Raw genomic sequence first — 27,949 nt, forward strand, 5'->3', positions numbered from 1 at the left:
TAAAATATTTTTTAAACAAAAAAACTATAAAAAATGAAGACCAATTGAAAAGTAAGCGAATTATGAGTGGACAAGGATACAGATAGTGGTGGCACTGCTGAATGAAACCTGTAGAATTATACAGGGCCAGCTGTGTATGAACTACAACTCCCAGCAGCACTAAGCAACTCCTGAGATAGGGTGTGTGTGTGTGAGAGAGATAAGTAACAACAGCAGCTGAAGTTAATAACCAACAGCTAAACGGACCTAAAATGTGATCCAGAGAGGGAACCCCAGCGGAGACAAGGAGCTGCCCATTGTGAACGGATGGCTGAGTCCCTAGGATAGCTGGGAACTTCCCTCGGACCTTCCGCTTAAAGCTGATCCCCATCCCTACAGCCTCATCTCCAGCACTCACGCCGCAGTGACAGGGCGCCGCCATCTTGCTTCACCCTTACACGACGAAAGGCATTCTGGGGGCACATGACAGTGACAAGTCGCTTATCGCCATAGAGGTAGCTAACCCTTCAGCCAATCAGCGGAGACTTTATTAGGAGGCGGGGGAAGCTGCTGTTTCAGGGCTGCCGGCATCAAAACAGTAGAAGTGGTTCTGAAGGTGAGTCAAGTAAAGAAGTGAGAACTTCGTTGTCACGTTACTTTCTGCTTCCCTGGTAATATTAACCCATTGTGTGTAGACTGTATGTTGTTACTGACGCTTTGTTAACATTAAGTGAAGGATATTGCATCATTGTTCTTCACGTGCCCTTCCTATGTATTGTCTCCTCAATTTATCTGCTCATTCAAGGGGAAGTAAAGCCACCAATACAATTGTGTCTAAATATCATGCTTGGCAAGGTTTCAGAATGGGTTTGGTGCGTCCATAACAGTATTTCCTGTGGGTTTAACGTTCCCTGTAAAGATAATTGTTCGTGAAAGCAGAGTCTTGTGTTTTTGTTCCTTTCGCTGCTCTGTTGTGACTCCTGAAACATTATAGGAGATGCACATTATTGTGGGGTTTGTATTTGAATCGATGGGAGTGGGTGCAGCCTCTGCCTACGGTAAGTGATACTGTGAGTTGGGACATGTTTGGGGGAATGTCGGGTTCCTCGTTCATGAACAGTCTCCGCATCAGGGTCTAATTTTTCAAAACCAGCTTCAAAGTCGGCTACAAATAAAGCCCAAAGAGGGACTTCAAAAGTAGCCTAAAAATCGCACAATATGTGCTGCGAAAAGCTAAAAAAATAAATGATTATATGTGAAAATAAACCTTTTTTTCAAATTTTCACTGATTTGCAAATTTTTCCATGAAGCAAAATGGGACAAATTCAGCAGGGGGTTAATACAAAGGGGGGTCCAGGAGGTATAGGGGCCCAATAAAGCCCTAATATATTGTGGTGGCCAATAGAGGGACGGGAGACTGGGGTACAGTGCCTAAAATTTGGTAACTACACAAGCCAGTCCCATTGCATGCGGACTATTGTAGTCTTACATTAAACTTAACAGTCGGCAAATTAAGCAAAAACTACATTAGCCAACATGCACTGGGAGGCACAGGCTTGGCACAGTAGGGCAAGAAAAATGTTGGCTGGTTTCCAAAGTACAAACCAGCCAAAAGCCCAAAAAGTAGCCCAATCCACACCATGGCTAGTTTGTACTTTCAAAACCCGCCTGGGCTTTACATTAGTAGCCCAATTTGTCTAGAAACCTGCCAACCTGGCAGCCCTGCTCTGCATGATCACAGCCAATCCAGTACTTGGTGGTTATGCTATTAAAGGGCAAGGAAAGGTTAATACACTTGGGGGCAGGCTACTTCAAAATAGGCCCTCTGGTATCCGGTACAGAGAAGCCCAAACAGCCCCTCACAGGCCCAATAAATAGTGACTGATCTAAAGTGTCTTACAGCAGCCCCTCTGGCATATGCCAGCATCTTCAGCCATGGTCTGGGTACCAATGTGTTAAAGGGATACTGTCATGGGAAAACATGTTTTTTTTTCTTCTTAAAACGCACCAGATAATATTGCTGCTCCTGCAGACTTATGTTTTTCAAAAGAGCAAACTGATTTTTTTTAATATTTAATTTTGAACTCTTAACTAGACATATTGTCAGTTTCCCGGTGCCCCCAGTCATGTGACCTGTGTCTTGATAAACTTCAATCACTCTTTACTGCTGTACTGCAAGTTGGAGTGATATCACCCTCCCCCCCAGCAGCCTAACAACAGAACAATGGGAAGGTAACCAGATAGCAGCTCCTTAACACAAGATAACAGCTGCCTGGTAGATCTAGGAACAGCACTCAATAGTAAAATCCAGGTCCCACTGCAACACATTCAGTTACATTGAGTAGGAGAAACAACAGCCTGCCAGAAAGCAGTTCCACCCTAAAGTGCTGGCTTTTTCTAAAAGCACATGACCAGGCAAAATGACCTGAGATGCCCCTACACACCAATATTACAACTAAAAAATACACTTTCTGGTTCAGGAATGACATTTTATATGGTAGAGTGAATTATTTGCAGTGTAAACAGTGTCATTTAGAAATAAAAACTACACCATAAAAATCATGACAGAATCCCTTTATGCACCCCCAAATTGTGAAATTGCTCACTTATCTACTGTGTATCCTGTGCTTGAATGGCTGCCCCCATGGCTACACAGCAGCTTGTTTATATAAACTATAGTAGTACTTATCTGTTATCTACTGTGTATCCTGTGCTTGAATGGCTGCCCCCATGGCTACACAGCAGCTTGTTTGTAAAAACTATAGTAGCATTTCTGAAGCAAACACAACAGTTGTACCAGTGCAGTGCAACAGTACATTATATTTTCATTACTTTAAGACTCTTTCATATTTTGGTGTTACTGTTCCTTAATGTGATGGAGAATTTGATTTGTAACAGACCCGTATTTCTCGAGTGTCTTCCTGGTTTCAGCCCCCTTTGCCCCAGTCTCTTGTAGTAATTTGCACTTGAAACCTAACATACAAGTTCCATTGAAATTAATAGAATTGTCACCCAAATTCCTCCCAATATTGTTAGAAGGGGTGGAGCAGGGAGTCCAGCATGTGTTGGGCAGGGGCAGAATGGGGCAGACCATGGGCAAAATGGGGGAAGGACAGGGCAGCCAAAAATGTCCCCCAGATCTGTTTGGATTTGCTTATGCAGTTGACATTTCTGTTGTTAATGCCACTGCTGAAGGGGCTGAAGTGATGGGTCAAAGACCCTATAGGCTAGACATGATGTAAATAGTTTTTGGCCAGCCCCCAACGTTTTCAGCAACCATGGCTGAACGGGTGTTCGAGGCACCTGGTTACTAAGGTGAATTTACCCTAGCGACCAGGTAGCAGTTTAAATAAATGACTGGAAGATGAATAGGAGAGGGCCTCAATAGAAAGATTAGTAACTACAAGCTGTGTCCAGCCCGGGACCCGCAGGTCAGGAAGATTAATGGGGTTGTTCACCTTTTGAGTTACCTTTTAGTATGATGTAGAGAGTGATATTCTGAGACAATTTGCAATTGGTTTTCATTTTTTATTATTTGTGGTTTTTGAGTTATTTAGCATTTTATTCAGCAGCTCTTCAGTTTACAGTTTCAGCATTCAGGTTGCTAAGGTCCAAATTACCCTAGCAACCATACACTGATTTGAATAAGAAACTGGTATGTGATTACGAGAGGACCTGAATAGAAAGATGAGTAATAAAAATGAGCAAGAACAATACATTTGTAGCCTTACAGAGCATTTGTTTTTAGTGTATGTAGGGGCATATTTATCAAGGGTCGAATTACGAATTTGAAAATTCGAATTCAAAAAGACCAACAGAAATTAAGTCAAAGTTTTTTTGTTTGTTTTTTTGCCGAATAGGTCCGTTTTCGATCGAATAGGTCCGTATTTGACCGAATTCGAATCATACGAATCGAAGTAATAGCGCATTCGATTGAATTCAAATCGAAGTTTTTCCAAAAAATACCATTGATTTTTCAAAGTCCACCAATTGACTCCATATAGGTTCTAGGAGGTCCCCCATAGGCTAAAACAGCAATTCAGATGGCGAATAGTCGAAGTCGACATTTTAAAGAGACGGTACGTAATAAATTTCGATATTCAAATTTTTTTCAAATTGGAGTCGAATTTGGACTATTCCCTTGTCGAAGTACACAAAAAATAGCTTTTTGAATTTGAAAATTCACCTCGACCTTTGATGAATCTGCCTCTTCGTGTTACTTAGGGGGTTATTTACTAAACTCCCAAATTCAGGATTTTTTTTTATAAAATCGAATTTATGCATAAATTTATTAAACCCTGAGGATGGAAAAATCTGAATCAGAAAATCCGGAATCTCAGACCTGTCGAGGTTGCATATAAGTCAATGAGAGAAGTCCCAATAATTTTTTTGATGTGCGATGGGTTTCGTGCAATACCCCAAAGTTTTCGGGCAAAAATCTGAGTTTTCGGCTGAAAAATCTGAAAAATTTGTGAAGATCAAATGAAAAATCGGAATAAATCGTGAAAATCTGTTTTTTTCCCGCAAAGCAAATATTCGGGAAAATGTGATAATTAAGCTCAGAAAACCCTAGCAGTTTTGATTGGAGTTTGTAGCAGAAAATATTGAGATAAATTTGTACTTTGATAAATAACCCTCATAATCATAGGCCTATGATTAAGGGGGTTATTTACTAAACTCCGAATGCAAAAATCCCGAAAAATTTAAAAAATCACACATTTTTCGGACTTTTAAACCCCGAGAATGAAGTCTGAATCTGAAAATCCGGAATCTCCAACCTGTCGAGGTTGCATATAAGTCAATGGGAGAAGTCCCAATGATTTTTTGATGTGCGCTGGGTTTCGTGCAATACCCTGTAGTTTTTGGTTGAAAATTCAGAAAAAATCTTGAAAATCGGATGAAAAAAACGCGAAACTCCGTTTTTTTTTTTCCCCCGCAATTTTTTTGGGGGAAAATGTAAAAATAAATAAGCGTAAAAAACCGGAGCGGATTTGATCTGAGTTTTTAGCAGAAAATATTGATAAGAATAACCCCCTTAGTGTTTACTCGCCTCCAATGATGTTAGAGAAAGGGCAGGAGCTGGAATATAAATCTAAATCTGCTAACTAAGCCGTTAAAAGCTTCATCTAAACTATGGAGACCCTAGTAAAATATAAATATACGTTCACCCATGAACATTTGGGAAATCCAAAGAGAAATGTATGGTATAGTTACCCTTTAATACACTTCCTCGTGATAAAAATGCTTAGGCTGTCCTGGTGGTATTCTAGTTAATATAGGAATACAATTTATTGTAGAGTGTTTTTGAGACCGTCCGTGTCAAACCTCATTCATGAACACGATAACCGGGCACTTGGCTCTCTTAAATATGTCATTACTGCTGTCCCTTCTATAAATGGAGTGGTTTGAGCAGAGATGGGAGAGCGCTATGAAAGCTGTGCAATTGAAGCACTTAAGGAGTTACATTACTGAGCAACCCAGATCTCTCTCTATTACACATGAGATGAGATTACACATGTATCTCGCCGCTCTCTCGAGTGCTATCACACCGCCTCTTTTTATATTTCTCCAGTAATGATATTTTTTTATACCTGCGAAGGAATTAACATAAAACGCAAGACCTTTCGGGCCTATTTCTGTTGTATGTTTTTCTAGAGTGTATTACACATTTTAGGAATTAAGCGGTTCCCTTGCAATGAATTAAATTTTAAAATAATGCTGGGCTCTTATCTTAAGCAGATAGCGCTGAGCCTTCAATTATTGCTAGGACCTCACTAGTGCCGAGCTGTTGGGAATTGTAAAGTATATAGGTATGGGACCTGTTATCCAACCTGTTATCCAGAATGCTTGGGACCTGGGGTTTTCTGGGATAATGGATCTGTAATTTGAATCCTCATACCTTAAGGGCCAGGTTTATCAAAGGTCGAAGTGAAAATTAGAATTTAAAAAAATGTAGAATTTCAAGCTAATTTTTGTGTACTTCGACTAGGGAATAGTCCAGATTTGATCTGAATTTGAAAAGAAATCTAAAAAATTAGAATTAAAAATTCGACTTCGACCATTCGCCATCTAAAACCTGCCGAATTGCTGTTTTAGCCTACGGGGGACCTCCTAGAACCCACTTGGAGTCAATTGGTGGACTTTGAAAAATCAAAGTTTTTTGGGGGGGAAATTTCAAATCATACGATTCAAATGCGCTATTACTTTGATTCGTATAATTCGAACTTGACGTAAAACGGACCTATTAGACGGAAAACGGACCTATTAGACGGAAAACGGACCTATTAGACGGAAAACGGACCTGTTTGATCGAAAACGGACCTGTTTGATCGAAAACGGACCTGTTTGATCGAAAACGGACCTGTTTGATCGAAAACGGACCTATTCGTTCAAAAAAACCCTTAAATTTAAGTTCGGTTGGTCTTTTTGAATTAGTATTTTGAAGCTTTTCAAATTCGACCCTTGATAAATCTGCCCCTAATTCTACTATAAATTCATGTAAAGATTAAATAAACCCAATTGTCTGGTTTTGTTTCCAATAAGGATCAATTATATCTTAGTTGAGATCAAGTACAGGTATGGGATCCGAATTACGGGATGACTGTCTCCCATAGACTCCATTTTATCGAAATAATCCAAAATGTTTAAATTGATTTCCTTTTTCTCTGTAATAATAAAACAGTATCTTGTACTTGACCCAAACTAAGATATAATTAATCGTTAATGGAATAAAACCAGCCTATTGGGTTTATTTAATATTTAATTGATTTTCATGTAGACTTAAGGTATGATCCAAATTACAGAAAGATCTGTTATCCGGAAAGCCCCAGGTCCCGAGCATTCTGGATAACTGGTCCCATACCTGTGCAAGCTATCTTTTTATTATGACAGAGAAAAAGGAAATCATTTTTAAAAATTTGGATTAATTGGGTCGATGGAAGATGGCCTTTCTGTAATTCGGGGCTTTCTGGATAACAGATCCCATACTTTTATATGTTTAATAATTCTGCTCTAAACCCTTCCATGACATAGGTCATAGAATGTACAGCACTGACACAGATATCAAATCCTCCACCAAAACTACGGTGGAATAGAAGAATCCAAATCCTACTTTGCCTGCCAAACTTTGAATTATAAATGAATGACTGGTGAGACTTCACCTTGAATATAAATGAGGGATGCATCACCACCAGGCATTTTGGACTTGGCTGAATATCTAACCAAATCTGAAGCCTGATTTATATATTTTGATATGAGAATTTGAACTCAATTAACAAAAAATTAATTGTTGTTCAGAGCTTTAAAATTAGGGATGCACCGAATCCACTATTTTGGATTCAGCCGAACCCCCGGAAGGGGAAAACATTTTTTACTTCCTTGTTTCGTGACAAAAAGTTATGCTATATCCTTCACCACCCTAATTTTAGGTAGTTATAAAAAAAAAAAAAAAAAAGGTTGAACTCGATGGACATGTGTCTTTTTTCAACCTTACTTACTATGTTACTATGTTACTATGTAATTTGCATATGCAAATTAGGATTCAGATTCGGCTCGGCCTGGCAGAAGGATTTGGCTGAATCCTGCTGAAAAAGGCAGAATCCCGAACCGAATCCTGGATTTGGTGCATCCCTATTTAAACTCATAAGATTTTAAGGGCTTGGACTTGGTGCAGTCTAACACTAGACAGAATTCGAGATTGCAATTTTCGGGGAAAAATTTAGAGTAATTGAATGGAAGGATTTTGCAATTAAAACCTGTCCCCTTCTAAAGAAGACAATGAGAGGTATATTACAACATTCAAACATTTGTGGAGTTGAGTGAAAGAATTCTGTTTTCTTAGGCAGCAATACTTTCCAATTTTGATTTATATTTTTTTCATAAATATGCTAGCAGTCGAGAAAAAAAAATCCTGACAAAAAAAGTTAATTGCGGTTTAGTTGAAGGTATTCATTTCTACGGTTGCTTTTTGAAAAAAAATGGTTCTCTAGATTCAGCCAAATGCTGCAAAAATTGCTAAGGTTCGTTTGACTTTAGAATCCTTATCACATTAAGGGGCTCATATAATAAACCTCGATTTATTTTTGTGGCCATTCCTTACATGGATCCAGGGTGTTTATTTATTTTTTTAACAAAGTTCAAAAATACAGCCTGGTCAGGAGTATTCATGGTCCTAATCTTCTTATTGGCGTCTACCACCTTGTTCATCGGAAACCCGTCTTCCCTCCTCTTTCCTGGAATGTGGTGGCCTTCTCTGTTGCCAGTTAATACATTGTTCGCCCAGGAAGGCCTGTCACGCTAATCGTGTACAGACTATTGTCGATATACTGGTTAATGTTTCATGGTCAGCAAATCAGATTAACCAGTGAGTCACCTGACGAGAGGGACCTTGCTGTCATGTGATTTTCTTGGCTTCCAGCTGTGGGCATGCTGTGTGCTGAAACAAGATATTTGGATCTTGGGAGGCTTGTAAGTACTGAACAGCATGAGTTTGGAATTATAACTGCAAAGAAGATGACTTCATTTTCCTTTAAAGTTACCAGGAAAGGATAAGAGCTCAGATCTGGTGCAATATCTAATCCCGCAAGCAAAGAATGGGCCATTTTAATTTCTTCTTCTTTCTCATGGGGGTGGGGGTTCTTAAAAATTGTAAGTCCCCGAAGAAGGAAATATTTTTATATTTTAAGTAGTTAAAAAAAAAAAAAAAAAATAGGAGTAGAATTATACAGCAATAGCAACATTTTGCTTGAAAACATGGTCCATATTAACCTTTTAATATTCATTTTGTAGATCATGGAAAGAGTAGACTTCATCTGGTATTAGGATCGGCCTCCTCTTTAATTTGAGGTTGAAGATCTCTGGTTTCATCCATCCAAGACATTGTAGCATATCCTGTAATAGAACGTCCTCTTTAAAGGAGAAGGAAAGTCTTCTTCCACTTGGAGGATGAGGCACCCCCAAGTGATTGTATTAACTTACGTGAAAGCACTGGGTTATTCCAGTGAGCACCATGAAGCGATCCTCTTCCGGCTTCTTCTTTCTTCTCGCAGCTGTGCAAGAGAAGTAGTGTGAAAAGCCAAACTTTAAAAAGACGGCTATTTCATCCTACTGCACATGCATCTGCCCCGGGAAATCTGAAGAAAAAGAAGCTGGAGGTGGATCGCTCGATGTGCTCACTGGAATAACCCCGGGCCGGTACAATCTTCTGCTGATACCGGCCCGGGGTTTCAGGTAAGTATATACAGTACAATCATTCGGGGGTGCCTAACATTTGGCACCCTCAAGTAGAAAAGACTTTCCTTCTACTTTAATGTTTTCTCTTTGGTATTTTAAAACTTTAGGTTAGGGGCATGGTCAGTTGCACACTGGACACGTTGACCACTGCGATGGTCTAATGGAGAAGTGTAGTAGTCAACATGCTTGCTATAGTTTGTCACTGCTACCCATATTTAAGCATGAGAAATGGTTTGCTTATAGCAGGCAATAGGCAGAGTTTTCCGGTGCTTTGGATTGGAAAGGGATGATTTATGGCATATTGTGCACCATGGCTCTCCACTAAAGCAACTAGCAAAACTACTTATGTGCTGTAGGGCTAAGGGTCAGGGCACACACTCCGATTTGGGGAGATTAGTCGCCCGGCGACTAAACATTAGTATTTCTTTGCAATGCCATCAGTTGGGTAGTTGGGCTGTAGAGTCATATTATCAACTCCATAGAAAATATGGAGACCTCAAAAAGTCTTCTAAAACAAATAATTCTAAAAGTAAAAAAATGGTTATTAGGAAATGGAAAAAGGCCTAACACGTTTTGTGCCTGATGGGTTCTTACCCATACCTTAAGTCTACTAGAAAATCATATAAACATTTAAATAAACCCAATAGGCTGGTTTTGCTTCCAATAAGGATTAATTATCTCTTAGTTGGGATCAAGTACAAGCGACTGTTTTATTATTATAGAGAAAAAGGAAATCATTTAAAAAAAAAAAAAAAAAAGTTTCGATTATTTTCGTCTTTTCCTCCTTTCTGTAATTCAAAGCTTTCTGGATAATGGCCTTCTGGATAAAGGATCCCATACCTGTATATAAAACAAGTCTAGTTCTTTCCTAGTGGTATTTTCTAGGACTTAACTACATATGAGCTCCCTAGTATCTTTGCTCATATGTAATAAAAGTCCTAACTGACATTATTATTTAAATACTATTGGTTTAATTAAAGCCAGACAAGTGAAGTTAAATGTAAATTAAAAATGAAATTTAAATATATATATATATATATATATATATATATATATATATATATATATATATATATATATATATATTTAAATTTCATTTTTAATTTACATTTAACTTCACTTGTCTGGCTTTAATTAAACCAATAGTATTTAAATAATAATGTCAGCTTAAATATATTGCAATATATGGACAAACAATCCCTGTTTTGTTTAAAGGGTAAGGCATTTTTCAGTAGCAGTATGCACAAAATGTCTCTGTCTTAAATATATTGATAATGGGTTGAGTGCAGAGGAATCTTGTATTTGTCTATATGTATTTTGTGGTCACACCCTCATTGCACCCCCGCCTAATGTTTTTAAAAACTAGTGGTGAGCACAACTTTCCCTTGTTTGTTATAGTTCTACAAGAGCAGTGACCAGCTCCATGTTGTAGCTCCCACCCCCTCCAACTATAGTCAGGTGATCCCACTGGTGTCTAATAAAAGGGCAGCCAAGTTTGGGAGTTTTACTTTGAAAGCAGCTAGTAAGTTGCAGGTAAAACGTATTCGTCCCTTTTATAAAATGTATAATTAAACCATAGAATTCTTAATGAATCAGATGAAAATTGAGCATAGGACTGGCCAGATATGGGATGACTTTGACGTAGTTGGCCAGCTTAAATATATTGCAATATATGGACAAACAATCCCTGTTTTGTTTAAAGGGTAAGGCATTTTTCAGTAGCAGTATGCACAAAATGTCTCTGTCTTAAATATATTGATAATGGGTTGAGTGCAGAGGAATCTTGTATTTGTCTATATATATATATATATATATATATATATATATATATATATATATATATATATATATATATATATATATATATATATATATATATATATATATATATATATATATATATATATATATATATATATATATATATTTGTATATTGCCATATGCTGGTCACCTCCAAAAAAAATCCTCTTTTGAGATGAGGGGGAAAATTAAAGAAGGTGATTAAAGTGAAATGTAATGAGAGGCAGCATATTGATTTAACAAGAGATCTTATCACTTCTTCTCCTTTACAAGATTAGCAGCTGAAACAGAATAATCAACATATTTGGCCGTCATCTGCTGAGCAGCAATGAAAGATCACAAGGTTTTTTTCCCTAGCAGAGAAGCTGGTCTGTCTCTTTTTTTTTTTTTTTTTTGTTGCAGTCTCCCACCTGGGAAGGCCATGATGTTTCTCATCTGGAACGTGGGGGTTTGCTGTAATCTGCTTAGTTGCACCGCAGTTAAAATCTTCATTCCATGTTTGTGCAATTTATAATTTTAATGAGACTTTGCCTCTTGCGGGCTTTGAAAATTTATTAAGACCTCTTTTGTTCCAAGTTGATGGGTTCCGTGTATTTAAAAAGTGATGAATTTTATTCATAGGCTTTTTAAAAAGGGATTAAAGATGATTGTATATCATTTCCCTCAACGTTTGTTGGAGATTTATCTTGTGGTTTTACCATGTTCTAAGGATTCTAATAGCCTCTACGTCCATTATTGATATCTGTATGTTTGTATACATTTATTACTTTTAGTATAGTAGGCTTAATATTTTAAGCAATAAACTGGTAAAGAGATGCCTATATGTTTTTGTTTTTTTATGGGAAAAATGTAAATCCTGTTTAAGAATTAGATTAGGCTACCATAATAATGAAAATCCTTCTTATTAATGTATTTGCTTTCCTCTATTATAAATAGTTAAAGATGAACTGCAAGAAGCCTTCTAAAGTCAATAAAGAAATCCTATTTATCAAAGGTCGAGTTTGTGAGGTCATTTTATACCTCGAATAAACTCAAAATACGAATGTTTGCTTATGTATGTAAAAAACTTGATTGTAAAAAAACTTGAATCCATGCAATCAGGGGGAAAAACTGAAATACTCTAATTGATCGAGTTATCGGCTAAAAAAAAAACTTGAATCAATTGAGTTTTCGAGCGAAAACCACCAAAAAAACCCTGAACATCATGAAGGCGTGACCTTCACAGGTTTTAGCCGGAGTATTTTCAGATTCGAGTTATTTGTAGCTTCGGGGCATATTAAAAATCTTGGAAAAATTTGAGTTTTTTTTTAAACCCAAAAGAATTCAAGTTTTTCCTGAAACTACCGACACTATAGAGTCGGCAGCCTGTTGACCTTTGTATGTGACCCACCAACCAGCTTGCCAGATATCAATCAAGTAGATTTGAAACAGGAGCACATTGGTGTCTTGATGCGGTCCTCGTTTGATGAGTCTCCCTACGACCCTTTAGATCAGAGGTCCCCAACCTTTTTTTACCACATTCAAATGTAAAAGGAGTTGGGGAGCAACACAAGCGTGAAAAATGTTCTTGGGGTGCCAAATAAGGGCTGTGATTGGCCATTTGGGAGCCCTTATGTGGACTGGCAGCCTACAGGAGACTCTACTTGGAACTATACTTAGTTTTTATGCAATTAAAACTTGCTTTCAAGCCCCGGATTCAAACACAAGACCTGCTTTGAGGCCACTGGGAGCAACATCCAAGGGGTGGGAGAGCAACGTGTTGCTAATGAGCTACTGGTTGGGGACCACTGCTATAGATTATCCAATTGTTGGCTCTAGGGCTTGCATCAGCCCCATATTGCCCAGCTTGTGCGTGTTCAAATCAGGTCTAGATCAACTAGTTTGGTGACCTGGCCAAACAAAGCATTTCACCGCAATATATTAGAAGCGGATGGTTTTTATTATGATTAAAATGTTACTTAATGTAAATATAATAAAAGAAAGACATGAACTTTGAAGTAGGAAAAACTGAAAAAGATTGCTTTCTAAACTGACCAAGCACAGGGCAATTTTTGAGACATCTTTTGGTTAAAAAGCTGGCTATATAAATATCCAAATTGTGCTGATCAGCTTTTGGGCTAAACGAACATTTTGCAGAGGAAACTGGAGGAAGCTCCATCCTCTTATCCTTGTTGCCATATTACCTTCCGTATAAACCACAAGGGTTAAGCTGGCCTAGTCTTTTAGAAGCAGCAAGTGCAAATTGTATTTCATTTAAAAAGTATGTGTTTTTTTTAATGAAAATGGTGGAGATGTGTTTGAGAGTGGATAGTGGGTCTTTGGATCTGCAGAGGATGAAAGCCAGACTTCCAATCATTCTCTTGACCTGTTTCAAGGTTTGATTGAAGGAGAAGAAGACCTAAGGATCCCTGAGAAAGGGTATTGTACAATAACGAAGGGCGTTGTGTAGGTGCAAAGACAACCTTTAAACACACACTTAGGGGCTGATTCACTAAGGGTCGAATATCGAGGGTTAATTAACCCTCGATATTCGACTAGGAATTAAAATCCTTCGACTTCGAATATTGAAGTCGAAGGATTTAGCGCAAATACTGCGATCGTACGATCGAAGGATTATTCCTTTGATCGAACAATTAAAACCTTCGAATCTAACGATTCGAAGGATTTTAATCCAACGATCGAAGGAATATCCTTCGATCAAAAAAATTTAGGAAAGCCTATGGGGACCTTCCCCATAGGCTAACATTGACTTCGGTAGCTTTTAGCTGCCGAAGTATGGGGTCGAAGTTTTTTTTTTAAAGAGACAGTACTTCGACTATCGAATGGTCGAATAGTTGAACGATTTTTAGTTCGAGTCCTTCGATTCGAAGTCGTGGTCGAAGTAGCCCAAAAAATACTTCCAAATTCGAAGTTTTTTTTACTTCGAATCCTTCACTCGAATTTAGTGAATCGGCCCCTAAATGTGCAATGAGTCCCTTCTCCTTTCCTTGGTATATTCATTTTTTTTAATATATTTTTTAGATTCCTCCCACCATCCCAAACTAGGGTCAGCTTTAGCAGTAACCGCGCAAATACGACTAATTCCTGATCTATTTTAACGCAATGTATTGTGTTGAGACAGAGGAGTTAATGAAGATAAATGGAGGAAGCCTACTTCATTTTACTTTCACTAAATATGTACCAAGCCCTAACCCCCCAATATCCCACAACGTCGTAGAATGGTTACTATTAATTTTATTATGTTTGGCGTTGTAATCCGAGATTAGTGCACACACAATACGCTTTCTCTCCTCCCCCCCCCTTTCCTATGGTTTGGCCTCGGTGGTGCATTGTTGAAGGGACTACTGCATTTGTGAGTGCAATTCTCTGAGGAGCTGACAATGAGACATGTAATAGGGGGATTTATAAAGCCTAGAACTGGCAAACTAATTTATGTGAATCTATTTTATTTCTGCTAGAAAGGGCAAGATCTGCTCCGTCTGCATTGCACATTGTGTAGTCCTGGCAGTCTATAGAAAACCAGGCGAGTGCATATGGGTATTCCCTCGATAGCATTCACTTGCTGTGTAATCTTATTATGCAGAGTTCTAATCTTCACCAAGAATTAATGCCTCTGGGTTACAATATAGTCATATCAAGGTTTTAGAGGTCATGTTTTGTGATCCTTAGCTTATTCTTCTAAGTAGGCCTGGGATTTGGAGGGTATTCCCCTGACAGTCGACGAGATAGACAGCAAAGCCTGCTGCCTTTTTGGAAGAGAAGAACCAACATGAGGTCCCTGGTAGGATTAAACTTGATTTGTAGCTGTAGGATTTCTTAACTGATGTATTATTGGACAGGGAATATGGGGCCACCAGCACAGCGGCGTTCGAACACGATTGGCATTCTCGGGATGTCGGCCGGCTGCTAGAACAGCAGCTGCATGTGGATGTGACTTTTCAGGTGGAGCGCCTTCCAGTCATTTGGAAAGGATGGGATGAAAAGGAACCTTGGTGATAATTTTGATGTGTGCGAGATTTTAGTACCAGAGTAATGGGATTATCAGCAACACCTTCAGTGCAGAAAAAGCCACCTGGCGCTTTAACTGGCAGCAACTGAGAGCTAATCCGTTCCCATCTCTTGGATGTCATTCATGAGGCTCTGAGCCATTTCTGCCCGGCGTGCTGTGATTAATTTTATAAACAATCAAAAGAAAAAAAATCTGATGGAGGAGGAGGCGCAGAACTGTATTCATAAACTGGTCACTATCTGGCCCCAAGGCAGGCGATGATAACGACGACTTTGTATGCTGTGCTACTAGGGGCCGCTTATAAATGATGATTTGTTTTGTGTGTGCTTTTTGCACAACCCTTCAGATATTGAACTACAACTCCGCATCCCCCTGACCGTGCTGATAAATGTAGTTTATGGAGGGGTGCACATTGCTTAAACTTAAGGTGCCCCTTACACGGGCAGATATAAACTGTCGGCAGTTATGGGGCCCTCAGACGGGCTTCTCCAATCGATATCTGGCCAAAAGTCGGTCAGATGTCTATCGGCCAGGCTTAAAAATCCTGTCGGATCGAGGACCGCATCAGTTCATTGATGCTGTCCTCGATCCGACTGCCTGTTTTCTTCTTGTTGTGATCCAATCGTTGGGCCCTACGGAGAGACCCCCAATATGCAGATCTCCATATGTATGGGCACCTTTAGTACAGAGCTTTGCTGGTCCAATTTTATGTTTTTTACCTTATGTTGTCTGAAATTATATACTGTATTTTTGTTGGGTGCCAGATTTTCTTAAATCTACATTTCGATATGTTACTTTTTTTTTTACAGTTATTCTAAACAAATTGACAATGTTCTTAACCATGGACAGTGCCGTAGTGAATTATGGCCATGCTTCACAACGCTGCTTGGGTTCCTAGGCTCAACTAACTAAAGCCGGCCATACATTGTGTGCCCCTTCAGGGTAAGGGCACATGCTAAGATTCGGGGAGATTTAGTCGCCCAGCAACAAATTGCCTCTTCTTCGGGCGACTAATCTCCCTGAACTGCCTTCCCGTCGGCTAGAATCTAAATCACTGGCGGAATGGCGCTCGGAGCACTTAGTTTTCTGAAGTCACGAGGAAACTTCGGGCGACTTTGGAAAACGAATCATCGAACCATCCCGTCAACTATTTAGATTCTAGCCGGCGGGAAGGCAGTTCGGGGAGATTAGTCACCCGAAGAAGAGGCCATTTCTTATTGAAATCAATGCTAGATGAATAAAAAGATAAAGAACTCAAAAACCACAAATAAAAATGAAAAAAAAACCGAAAACTAATTGCAATTGTCTCAGAATATCACTCTCTACATGATACGGGAGGCCCATTTATCAAAGGTTGAATTTCTAAGAAAAAAATTGAATGTCTAATCGTTCAAATGGTTCCAACCTGAAAATTCGTACCGTATTCGATTTGTACGAATCGAGTTTTATTCCTGAAACAAAACTTTGAATGTCAGGAAGGCTATTCACATCTCCAAAGGCTCAACGGACCTCTGCCATTAAATTGTAAATAACCTCTGCAGGTTTTAGGTGGCGAATATTTGAATTCGGACTGTTTTCGTGGTCGAGGTGTGATTCCACATTCGAATTTGGGGATTTTAAGGTGAACAACCCCTTTAATAGACAACTGAGGGGTTAGAGGAAAATATACTGTCTGTGCACTGATTTTGTCTTTGGTTCTGTTTACTAGAGAGAGGTTTACACTCAGATTAGTATGATCAGAAGAATTGTGGGGAAGACGCTGGGCTTGTTGGGATACACCATCCAGTATGGCTGCATAGCGCACTGCACTTTCGAGTACATGGGAGAAATCGTTATAGTGAGTACCTGCTTCCCCTACGTTGTTCTCTCAAACCTAAATGCATAACCAGACGTTTAGCCAACATATTCCTCCTTTTTCTCTGCAGTGTTCCGGGCCCTCGATGGAACCAACCATACAGAATTATGATGTTCTGCTCTGCAACAATTTAAGCCGACACTTCTTTTCAATCCACAAGTACGTTTTCTCTCCACTAACGGTGTAGTTATTAGCGTCTGGCTGATGATAACTTTTTATTTGCATCTTATTAATGCTGTCTGGGCCTATTGTCTTTGCTCAGCTTGCCTCTTTTGTACATGTGTATTATAGAAAAGCTGTCGCTCACGGGCTGTCAATGTGCCGAGGCCACGAGCCTGTCAGTCATGTGGATCTGCGCTATTTTTCATAATTTGCACATCTTCAGTTTTCTTATTTAATCGGCAGATACATTTCATCTCCTGTCATATGTATGAGGCTGCCTACTCCATACTACTACTATCACCTTCCTACTCCAAAGCTTGGTCTAACCTCAAATTATGTGGACATTGGTCTTTCAGTCCCTATGATGTTTCGTATTGCCCTGGAGTATTATCAGTGCCGAGCATTTTTGCATTTTTTATAATTGCAGAGTGCAGGCAGGGGCAAATTAAGAGTAACATGGGCCCTTTGGATCAATATGGGCAACCCTGCCCCACCCATAACCAATACTTAGTGGTCCAAGTTGGAAGCCAACTAACAATAGTACTGGCCTGCCACAGGACCTCCTCTATAATTAGTCCAATTGATGTTCTTCATTTTGTACAAAGGCTGGATAAATTAGGTGTTGGGACCCCAGATGATCCAATGTTAAAGGGGTGGTTAACCTTTGCATTGACATTTAGTATTCTATAGAATGGTCTTTATTCTAAGCATCTTTTCAATTGCCCTTCATTTTTTCTTTTTTATAGTTTTTGAATTATTTGCCTTCAAGCTTTCAAATGTGGGTCACTGACCCCATCTAAAAAAAACAAATGCTCTGTAAGGCTACAATTGTATTGTTAATGCTACTTTTTATTACTCATCTTTCTATTAGGCCTCTCCAATTCATATTCCAGTCTCTGTGTGTAGGGTAATTTGGACCCTAGCAACCAAATGGCTGAAACGGCAAACTGGAGAGCTGACGAATAAAAAGCTAAATCACTCAGAAACCACAAATCATAAAAAAATGAAAACCAACTGCAAATTGTCTCAGAATATCCCTCTCTACATTATATTAGTTAATTCAAAGGTGAACAACCCCTTTTAAATGAAGAATATTTCCCCTGTAATAATCAGAGGTAGACTCTTCCATCCCATTGCTTAATCAAACCGATCTAAATGCCACGGGCAACTCATGAACCCTTTAATGCGCTAATGACAGTTTGCTCATCAGAGGATAATACTTAAAGGACAAGGAAAGTGTATACATAAATCCTGCTTCAGATATAGGCATACCTTTTGTGTAGTCAGCCTTGCCTTCCAATCGTCTCTGTGTATAGCCTTTGGTGACATCTGCAGGCTGCTTACAGAAATAACCGCACAGTACTGTGTAAAAAAATCCCATGATGCATCCGATCTCAACACAGACAAAGGCAGAGGATTCTGCGCACTGAAAGCGTTCAAAGGGAGCACATGCGCAGTAGAGCTCATATGTGAACAAGCTAACAGAGCAGGAGGACGTGCAAACTGTGCACAAAGCTTGTCCTTGTGCCCTCCCACTTGTATGCGCGCACCAATAGCAACACGTCTAAACGGTTGCTATGGTGACGCCTTGCCGGACTGCCTGTTACTTGTTAGGATCCGTTTTTTTTTTTTTTACTTTACTGTGACGCTCGCGCACGTGATGCGCGTAATAGATTTGGCGCATGCGCATATGAACAACCGGCGCCATCTTGAAAAAAGAAAATGTCGGCGCTGATAACGATGTGCTTCATTTACAGACTAGGATGCGGAACAGGAGAACAGAACGGATTTTGCACTAAAAAACCTAGCGACCAGGTACTTCATAGGGTGGACTTTACAATCATGGGGGATAAAAAAAAATACTTTCCTTGTCCTTTAACAAGGTTAGTTTAACCCTTGGTCTAGATTATAGACTTTAGTAGAGTCACTAACCACCTAAACCTTGTGCCAACAAGTCATGTGGCTCATGTTCCCGTCAAAGATAAGGGTAAGATCACACTGGGCGATTTGAGGAGATTTCCTCGCGAGACGACTTCGGAATACGAAATGTCGCGTGTGCCATGCCGCAGGCGATTTTTCATTTTAACCGGCGCAAAACAGAGGTAAGGCATTTGAGGAGATTGGTTGCTGCAAAGATGAGGCGATTAGTCGCCAGGCGACTAAATCTCCACAAATCGCCCAGTGTGACCTTACCCTTAAGCTTCATTCCTTTAAGGGCACAACGATCTGAAATCTTAAGGTTTGTTCTGTTCCTTTTTCTCGCAGCTTCATCTGTTGCAGGCAGCTGGTCCGTTGCGTCCCTGGCTGGCAGTACAGTCCCAGTAGAGCTGACATAGCTACCAGTGCTTTAATAGAAATATTTTCTTTTTTGCTACTTCACTGGTGCATGACTTGTGCTTGCTCAACTTTTGGCATTAAATCAGAATGCCAGGTGTGGCTATCTGGCCCAAGATTTTTCTTCTCCCCCCCCCAATACATTCTCCCCCCAATACATCAACTGCAAGATTAAAGCGTTCATCCCAAGTGTTCTGCAACAGAATATTTATTCCTTGTGCGATTCTTCCCCTTTCTCTCTCTGCGTAGGGGTGATATCATAGTTGCCAAAAGCCCAGACAAGCCGAGCGTTAACATCTGCAAGAGAGTCATTGGACTGGAAGGCGACAAAGTTTGCACGAGCAGCCCCTCGGCACTCCTCAAAAGACACACTTACGTAGGTATTGTGACTCTGTGCCTGATGGCTGTATGGATACCATGTATTTATTCTTTATTATTATACACACACACATATATATATATATATATATATATATATATATATATATATATATATAGTCTCAAACTATTTTTTCTTGTAAAAGTAAGCAGATTTTAGGACTGTAGAGTGTTTGTCAATCCTCAAACACAACTAGGGATGCACCAAATCCACGATAAGGTTCAGGATTCTGCCTTTTTCAGCAGGGTTCAGATTTGGCAGAATCCGCGTGCCTGGCCAAACCAAATCTAAAGGCTAATTTGCATAAGCATAAGCAAATTAGGGGGAGGAAAATCACGTAACTTTTTGTCACAAAACATGGAAGTAATGTTTTTTCCACTTTTTCCCTTCCCGTCCCTAAAGCTGGCCATACACAAAGAGATCCACTTGTCTGGCGACATTGCCATACAAGCGGATCTTTCCCCAATATGCCCACCAACGGCAGGGCTATATCGGGGTAATCCGAACATTCCGTCCTAGGGCTGAACGATTGGATTACAACGAGGAGTAATGGGCTCCGACGGGAAAAATTAAACCTTCCGGATAGATATTGTGGCCAGATATCGATTGGGAAGACCCGTCGGAAGCCCCCATACACGGGCAGATAAGCTGCCTAATTGGTCTAAAGGCTGTGTATAGCCACCATAACTTGCATATGCAAATTCAGATTCGGTACGGTATTTGGCTAAATCTTTCATGAAGGATTCAGGGATTCAGCCGGATTCCAAATAGTGGTTTCGGTACATCCCTAAACACAACAATCACTTGTCGAGGTCGGCACCCACAGAGTTTAGGGAAGATGCCTGCAGTGATCTACAGTAGTGCAATCCTCCAAAACACCATTGTATTTATGATATACAGGTATGGGATCTGTTATCCAGAATGCTGGGGACCTGGGGGTTTCAAGAAAAGGGGTCTATAACCATAACATCTATAGTTTGTTTGATATGTTTGTGTGCACCGTGAATCGTACGATCCCAGGGGAGGCCCTTATTTTTTTAAAATGGCAGTTTTCTATTTATAATTACCCAATGGCACATACTACTAGAAAAGTATATTATTATGAAAATGGTTTATTTACATGAAGCAGGGTTTTACATGTGAGTTGTTTTATGCAATTTCTTTTTATAGAGACCTACATTGTTTGGGGGGTATAGTTTTCCTTTAAAGGAGAACTAAAGCTTAAAAAAATAAGTAGGCTAGAAGTGTCATACATTATGTTTTGTGCTTCTGTACCAGCCCAAGGCAACCACAGCCCTTTAGCAGTAAAGATCGGTGTCTCCAAAGATGCCCCAATAGCTCCCCATTTCCTTTTTTGTTGATTCACTGCACATGCTCTGTGCTGCTGTCACTTACTGAGCTTAGGGACCCACTCCCAATATACAGTTCACATAGAATAGAAATGTCATTAGTAATAAATACAGATAATTACTACATGGCAGCACAGAAACCAGTGCAATTAGCATCAGAATTTAATAATCAGCAAACCTGTAGCATCAGCTTATATTACAGGGGAAGCTCATTTTCTGCTGGATAATTGGTGACGAGCCCTAAGCTTAGCTTCTCAACAGCCAATCAGAGCCCACTGAGCATGTGAGTGTCACAGACACTTTCCAAGATGGTGACCCCCTGTGACAAGTTTGAAGTCCTGGATCATTGCTGCTATTGACAAGCTGAAACTTTAAGCTGGTGCAATAAGTTCAGTATATAAAATATGTTATTTTTAACCATATTCATTTTTAGGGTTTAGTTCTCCTTTAAGGGACGGTCTACAGGACAAGGGAAAGGTAAAGCCCTAATGTGTGCAGCTGACTTGTATTCATAAAAATAATTTGAGACATCCTTATAGACATGTGGTGTTGCCCGAGGAAGCATCTTTACCATTGGATTGATTTTAGAATCGTATTTGGTGTGTCAACAGTTGTATGTAGTCATCAGACATGTCTCCTACTGGTCTCCTGCAGTAGCAGGTTGTCTCCCATTGTGTGTTATTTTCTCACAAGCCTTCATTACCCACTCCTTGAATAGTTACCCAAGGTCCTCCAATATCATCTAAAGCAGTGGAGTACCGCGGGGGTGGGCAGAATGGAGGCCGGTCCATGTCAAAGATGCAGACGAGATACTCCCTTCAAATCACTTTGAAACCAGTTGAGTCATTGGCAGAGATTTCATTCTGTAATGGGGCAAAGATACTTATTGACTGGAGACCAACAATCCAGGCATTTATCAGAAGAATTTTATTTTACATGGGAGAGCTGAAAGTTGACTTTTAGGTGGAGAGGACAAATTAAGCTGGTCACACAAGTTGTCTACTGACGCAAACAATGGCTCCTTGACCAATATCTAGGCAGGGATCCGCCAGGTATCTATCAAGCACTTATTCGCCAAATCGGATCCTCCAATCGGGTCCATCACCTGGGTGGGGAAATCAGCCATAAACAAATCTACCATAAAGCAGATCGTTCCATGTCAGGTGCACTTTATGCGGGATACTATATATTTTAAAGGAGAAAGAAACTCTGAGAACAATCCTGGGTCCCATCAAGAGGCCTCCTGTCCCCCCCCACCCCCAAACTGCCCCACTGAGAACAAAATAGCAGCTCTTGTTTTTCTGGCCAAAAAAGAGGGTTGTCAGAGTTTTGTTTGAAAAAAGGGGAGGAATTGAATGTTTTGCTATAAGAAGCAATATTTCCCCTTCAAAGAATGCCATGATCATCATCCTTAAGTTGATCAGCTCAGTGAAAGAACAGGTATATCGAACTTTCCCTGCCGAGGACAAATGGACGAACTGTAAAGCTTCCCGTCACGTGACTTCACAAATTACACGCTGTGAAACCAATCAAATCGGCACAATTCATTACGGCTTCATATCTGTCATCTGATACTCTTACCACTTTCATCATATTTCATTTTAATCAAGGACGGCAACACCTGCGGTTTATTCACAAAAGCAGCTTTTGGTGAAAGGAACCCCCCGCGGGTGGCCAAGCAATGACATTCGAAGCTGGTTCCAAAGAGGGGAAGCGCTTTAATCGACCTCAGTTGGGATAGCTGAGAAGGAAAGATTTACTTGTATTATCTGCCTCTCAGATTAAGTTCTTTTCACAATCTCCCTCTCCTAGCTTCTCTCCCAAATAGAGAACTGCTTCCTGCAGCAGGATCAACTGGGAACCTTTGATTTACTCGAATGTAATTTTTTTTAAACCATCAATATAATAAAAACAATGCCTAAAGTAAAGGTGGCCATACATGGGCAGATTAAATCTGCCGATATCAGTCCTTAAGACTGCCCGTGTGTGGGGGGTTCGCGACGGGTCCTCCCGAACGATATCAGGCCGAAAATCGGCCAGATATCGATCAGTCAAGTTTTTTTTTCCACAATCCAGGACCTGGAACCCATTGTTGCCCATTCGTAGCATTGTAATCCGATCGTTCGGATTCACCCGATATCGCTCAGCCATTAGTGGGCATATCAGGTTAAAATCCGACAAGTTTCCCCGATCGATATCGGGCCAAAAAAAAAACATTTTTGGGGCCCCATTTTTTTTTTTAACTTGTAAGGGGGGAACTGGCACCAATGCTTTTTTTAAAAAAAACTTTTATGGGCGCCAATGTTTTATTTTTATTTTTTTTTAACTTATAATGGGGCCCTGACAATCAATAGCTTTTTAGAACTTGTGGGGGGGGGAGGGGTTACTTTTTAGCGCTGATGTCTGTGTGGTCTTTTAACTGTGTGGAGTGGGCGGGATCTGGGGTGTGGCTTGAGCGACAGGGTGGGTGGGGCCAGGGGGTGATTTCTAATGACAGCCCTGCTACTGGGCATGCCAGAGGACCAACTCTTCATACAGTAGTTTGAGCAAGAGGCCATGCACCTGTATGTATTGACATGCACTCATTCGCAGTTCTGTCTACATGTCATTGGATAGTGCTTCACAAAATCTAGAGGCATAATCCATACCATATCCTGTACAAAGCATGCATATATTCCACTAGGAAGCCCTCTGTATAAACAACCCCCTTTCACCAGTTTCAGCCTACCAGGCTTTGAGATAAGGAGCAGCTCAGAGTGCTTCTGAGAGGACTGGTGATTTGCTTGTGCTCATACAAACAGGAAGTAGAACAAGACTTTAATTTCAATTTCATGTTTCCCTGTTTGATGCAAGAAATAACAAAAATCAGATATTTCTAAATAAATGCAAGAGGCAAAACATTTGATCAGCACAAGCCTTATTCATTGCACTCATGTAGAAAAAAAGAGGGTATTCTGATTCATTTTGGGTAGAATGTGTTTCAGATGGTAAATTCGTTGATCAAAGCTTCTTTACAATTTCCATAGGCTGGGAGCCAGAGAGTTGTATTTAGCGTCCGGTGAAGATTTGGGATATGTGGGGTATGGATCACTTCCAAAATCCAAGGCAGCTGATTGAGCGTTGCTTTAGGGGAAGATCTTCCTAAAGGTGGCCATACACGGGGCAATAAAAGCTGCCGACAGACCGAGTCGGCAGATTATTGGCCCGTGTATGGGGCCCCCCGACGGGCTTCCCCGATCGAGATCTGGCCGACTTCTCGATCGGATGGGACTAAAAATCCCGTCGGATCTCGGCCGCATCTGTTTGTTGATGCAGTCCCGCGATCCGCCCGCCCCTAGGGCCCACGATCGGATCAGCCCGATATTGCCCACCTCAAGGTGGGCATATCGGAAGGAGAACCGCTCGTTTGGCGACATCGCCAAACGAGCAGATCTCTCAATGTATGGCCACCTTTACTCTTGCATGGTGTCATAGGAGTAGCCAACTGCTCAATCCCTCCATGATCCAAAAGCTCATGCAGTGACTTTGCTCTCAAGTTAAACCTTAGCGTGAGCTGTCAAATCGATTCCCCCGTTTTCCTACAACACATAGCCACCAACTCCCCTTACTTCCTTCTGGAAGAGCCTTAGTATTTCCAGTCAAGGTATGTAGCCTTAGAACGGTGAGGCCACTCGATTACTTCAACCACTAGAAGTCTCACTGGCAATGTAAAGTTACTTCCCATGATCTCTCTCTATTATTATAACGCTGAGGTTGACGCCCACCCCCCCCCCCCACATGTTGGCGCATCCATCTACTTCCTTCGTACTTAAGTGTGCCCCATTGCCTGTTTAGATAGATTTATCAGAACGGGATGCTGTATATTTTTCGTGGAACTCTCTTGTTACCATCATTCGTTTTCTGAGATCTGAGCCTCCTCCCCCGATGGAGAACATCATTACAATATGTGTTGCACATAACTCTGAACTGCGATCTTAATTAGAGCCTTGACAAGCCCACTCCGATGCAATGACGAGATTATGTGTAATTGGTGTCGCCATCAATTACCGCCGAACTCGTCAGGAGCTGACTAACAGGTCTAGCCTCGGTTGTGGCCTCGGGATGTTGATCAGTGGCTGCCCCCTTCCTGCGACAAGAGGACAGACTTTCAGTCAACATCACGGTGACCTCTTTTGAAGTCCATTAAATTAATGACCAAGCCACGGACAATAACCTCCTGATTTCTTCCTTTTTAGTGTGTTTATAACGTTGGGGGATCTGTGTTTTTTGTGAGAGTTGTGGTAACGGGGCCTGTGAGGGGGACACATCAAATGTGTGAACTGTATGTGCTGTGTGTGTTAGAGGAGGGAGGTCACTATTGCAACATATTTGTGTTCCACTTGGATGCAACAGTCTTATTAATGACAATTACTGGTTCCTCCTGCAGAGTCCTCGGCTACTGATCTACCTCAACATAAACCGCACAGAATAACCAAAATGCTTAAGAAATGAATATGTATTATGTTAAACTCGTTCAGATCTGGTTTCATATTCATTTGAAAACTAGTTTCTGATAGAAGCCAGATGAGATCTGTTAGAGAAGCTTGTTCCTCAATGGTGGGGTTCTTGAGGACTTCTAGAAGACCATGACTTTCCCTTTGAAAACCATTGACCTATGCTATTTACTATGTCGTACATGTAATCATAGTTAGAATTAGGGATGCACCGAATCCAGGATTTGGTTCGGGATTCGGCCTTTTTCAGTCAGATTTGGCCAATTCCTTCTGCCCGGCCGAACCGAATCTGAATTTGCATATGCAAATTATCTGTGGGTAGGGAAATCTCGTGACTTTTTGTCACAAAACAAGGAAGTAAAAAATGTTTTCCCCTTCTCGCCTCTAATTTGCATATGTAAATTAGGATTTGGTTCGGTATTCGGACAAATCTTTCGCGAAGGAAAAGTACTGTATAGTGGATTCAGTGCATCCCTACTTAGAATAAGCCCTAAATTTGTTTCCAAGGAGGCCTGGCCCAAAAATAGTGCAGGTTTCTGGTTGCCAAAATGTAATTATCCAAACTCGCTCTCCCTGTCTCTCACAATGGGGCAAATTCACTAAACGCCAAAGTGCCTAACGCTAGCGTGAATTCGCCAGAGTTGGGCATTTTCGTTAATTCACGATTCACTAACGGACGCTGCCATAAATTCGATAGTGTTACTTCGCACCCTCACGCCTGGCGAATTTGCGCTACGGACGTAACTACGCAAATTCACTAACACGCGCATTGTTCTGAACGCTATCTTACGCCAGACTTCGCCACCTCAGACCAGGTGAAGTGCAATAGAGTAGATAGGGATTGCTTCAAAAAAAGTAAAAAAAATTTCTAAGTCCCAAAAAAACGCTGGCGTTTTTTATTTCTTATGGGTGATAGGCTGACAAAGATCGAAAAAATTTTGGGGCTCCCCTCCTTCCCCCCTACATTTCCTAACTCATGGCAACTTAACTATACAGTGGGCACATGTGTAGGGCAAAATAAAAATTTTATTTGCTGTTTTGAAGGTTTCCCAGGCTTGTGTAGTTCTGCTACGTATAACTCCATTGTAACTTCAATTTGGCGCCATATGCAAATTAACCATCGCTAGCGTAACTTCGCTTTGCTTGGCGAATTAACGCTAGCGCAACTTCGCAACCTTATGCTACCCCTGAGCGCAACTTCGGATTTTAGTGAATTTGCGTAGCGCTGGCGAAAATACGCCTGGCGAAGTGCGGCGAAGCGGACGCTGGCGCAACTGCTTAGTGAATTTGCCCCAATGTCTTTTGGCTGTGATTACCTATCTTAAACCATGAGTGGAGCTCAGCTAACCACTCCCAAATTCAAAAAGATCCTAACCTCCAATGATCGAGTGAACAGAGGAGACGATTGGGCTTGTTGGGTGGTCCAACTCTATGAATCTACAGCAGCTATAAAACAAAACCGTGCCTCTTTCTGTTATGATATTGCATGTTTGGACTAATATTTTGCTGATGTCTTGATTTTTAAACCCAACAGGTCCCCAAAGGTCATGTTTGGTTAGAAGGTGATAACCTAGAAAATTCCACCGATTCCAGACGCTACGGGCCGGTCCCCTATGCACTGATCAGGGGTCGTATTTGTCTACGGGTAAAGACAGATCATTTTTTGAATGTCCCATTATTTGGATTTATGGCTATAGATGAGACGGTGTATCCTGTACAGGTATGGGATCCGTTATCTGGAAACCCGTTATCCAGAAAGCTTTGAATTACGGAAAAGCCATAGACTCCATTTTATCCAAATAATCCAAATTTTGAAAAATGATTTCCTTTTTCTGTGTAATAATAAAACAGTAACTTGTACTTGATCCCAACTAAGATATAATTTAATCCTTATTGGAAGCAAAACCAGCCTATTTGGGTTTATTTTATGTTTATATGATTTTCTAGTAGAGATCCAAATTACACAAAGATCCATTATCTGAAAAACCCCAGGTCCCGAAACATTCTGGATAACAGGTCCCATACCTGCACTGTGCTGCTAAAGAATGATCGGTTGAGTGCATTCTAATTGTAATATTTATTTGTTTCCTTTAGATATGGCCGCTCGAATCTTTTGGGCCACTGAAAGAAAGTCCGAATGGGCGGATACAAGATAATTGACCATAGCTATTTTATTTAGAGTTCATTTAAAATTGTAAAATGTTAGTAATTTATGATTTATTTTTTTTTAGTTTATTTACAATAAATTCTTTTAAAAAAATTTTCTCCTGTTTTTATTTTATTTTCGTAATTTGCAGCTTCTACTTCAGCTGAATTTATCCTTAAATCCGAATTTTTTTTCAAGTTTAATATCCATG

At 40.4% G+C, this 27,949-nt stretch overlaps 1 protein-coding gene across 2 annotated transcripts; it reads left to right on the top strand.

The window, feature by feature from the left end:
• The first annotated feature begins 246 nt into the window (after window positions 1-246).
• immp1l.L (inner mitochondrial membrane peptidase subunit 1 L homeolog) lies at window positions 247-27,847 on the top strand. Of its 2 annotated transcripts, none has more exons than XM_018257449.2 (6): window positions 247-595; window positions 16,729-16,857; window positions 16,946-17,034; window positions 19,621-19,747; window positions 27,127-27,237; window positions 27,687-27,847. In XM_018257449.2, exons 2-6 carry the CDS (start codon window positions 16,753-16,755, stop codon window positions 27,750-27,752), a joined length of 498 nt encoding a protein of 165 aa, XP_018112938.1. In that variant the 5' UTR covers window positions 247-595; window positions 16,729-16,752; the 3' UTR covers window positions 27,753-27,847. The 2 variants fall into 2 exon arrangements, with proteins under 2 accessions (XP_018112938.1, XP_041445846.1); XM_041589912.1 differs by lacking the exon at window positions 247-595 and adding an exon at window positions 16,553-16,641.
• Window positions 27,848-27,949: the final 102 nt, after the last annotated feature.

The sequence above is a fragment of the Xenopus laevis genome, chromosome 4L, assembly GCF_017654675.1.
Source record: "Xenopus laevis strain J_2021 chromosome 4L, Xenopus_laevis_v10.1, whole genome shotgun sequence".
In the NCBI taxonomy this organism is placed as follows: domain Eukaryota; kingdom Metazoa; phylum Chordata; class Amphibia; order Anura; family Pipidae; genus Xenopus; species Xenopus laevis.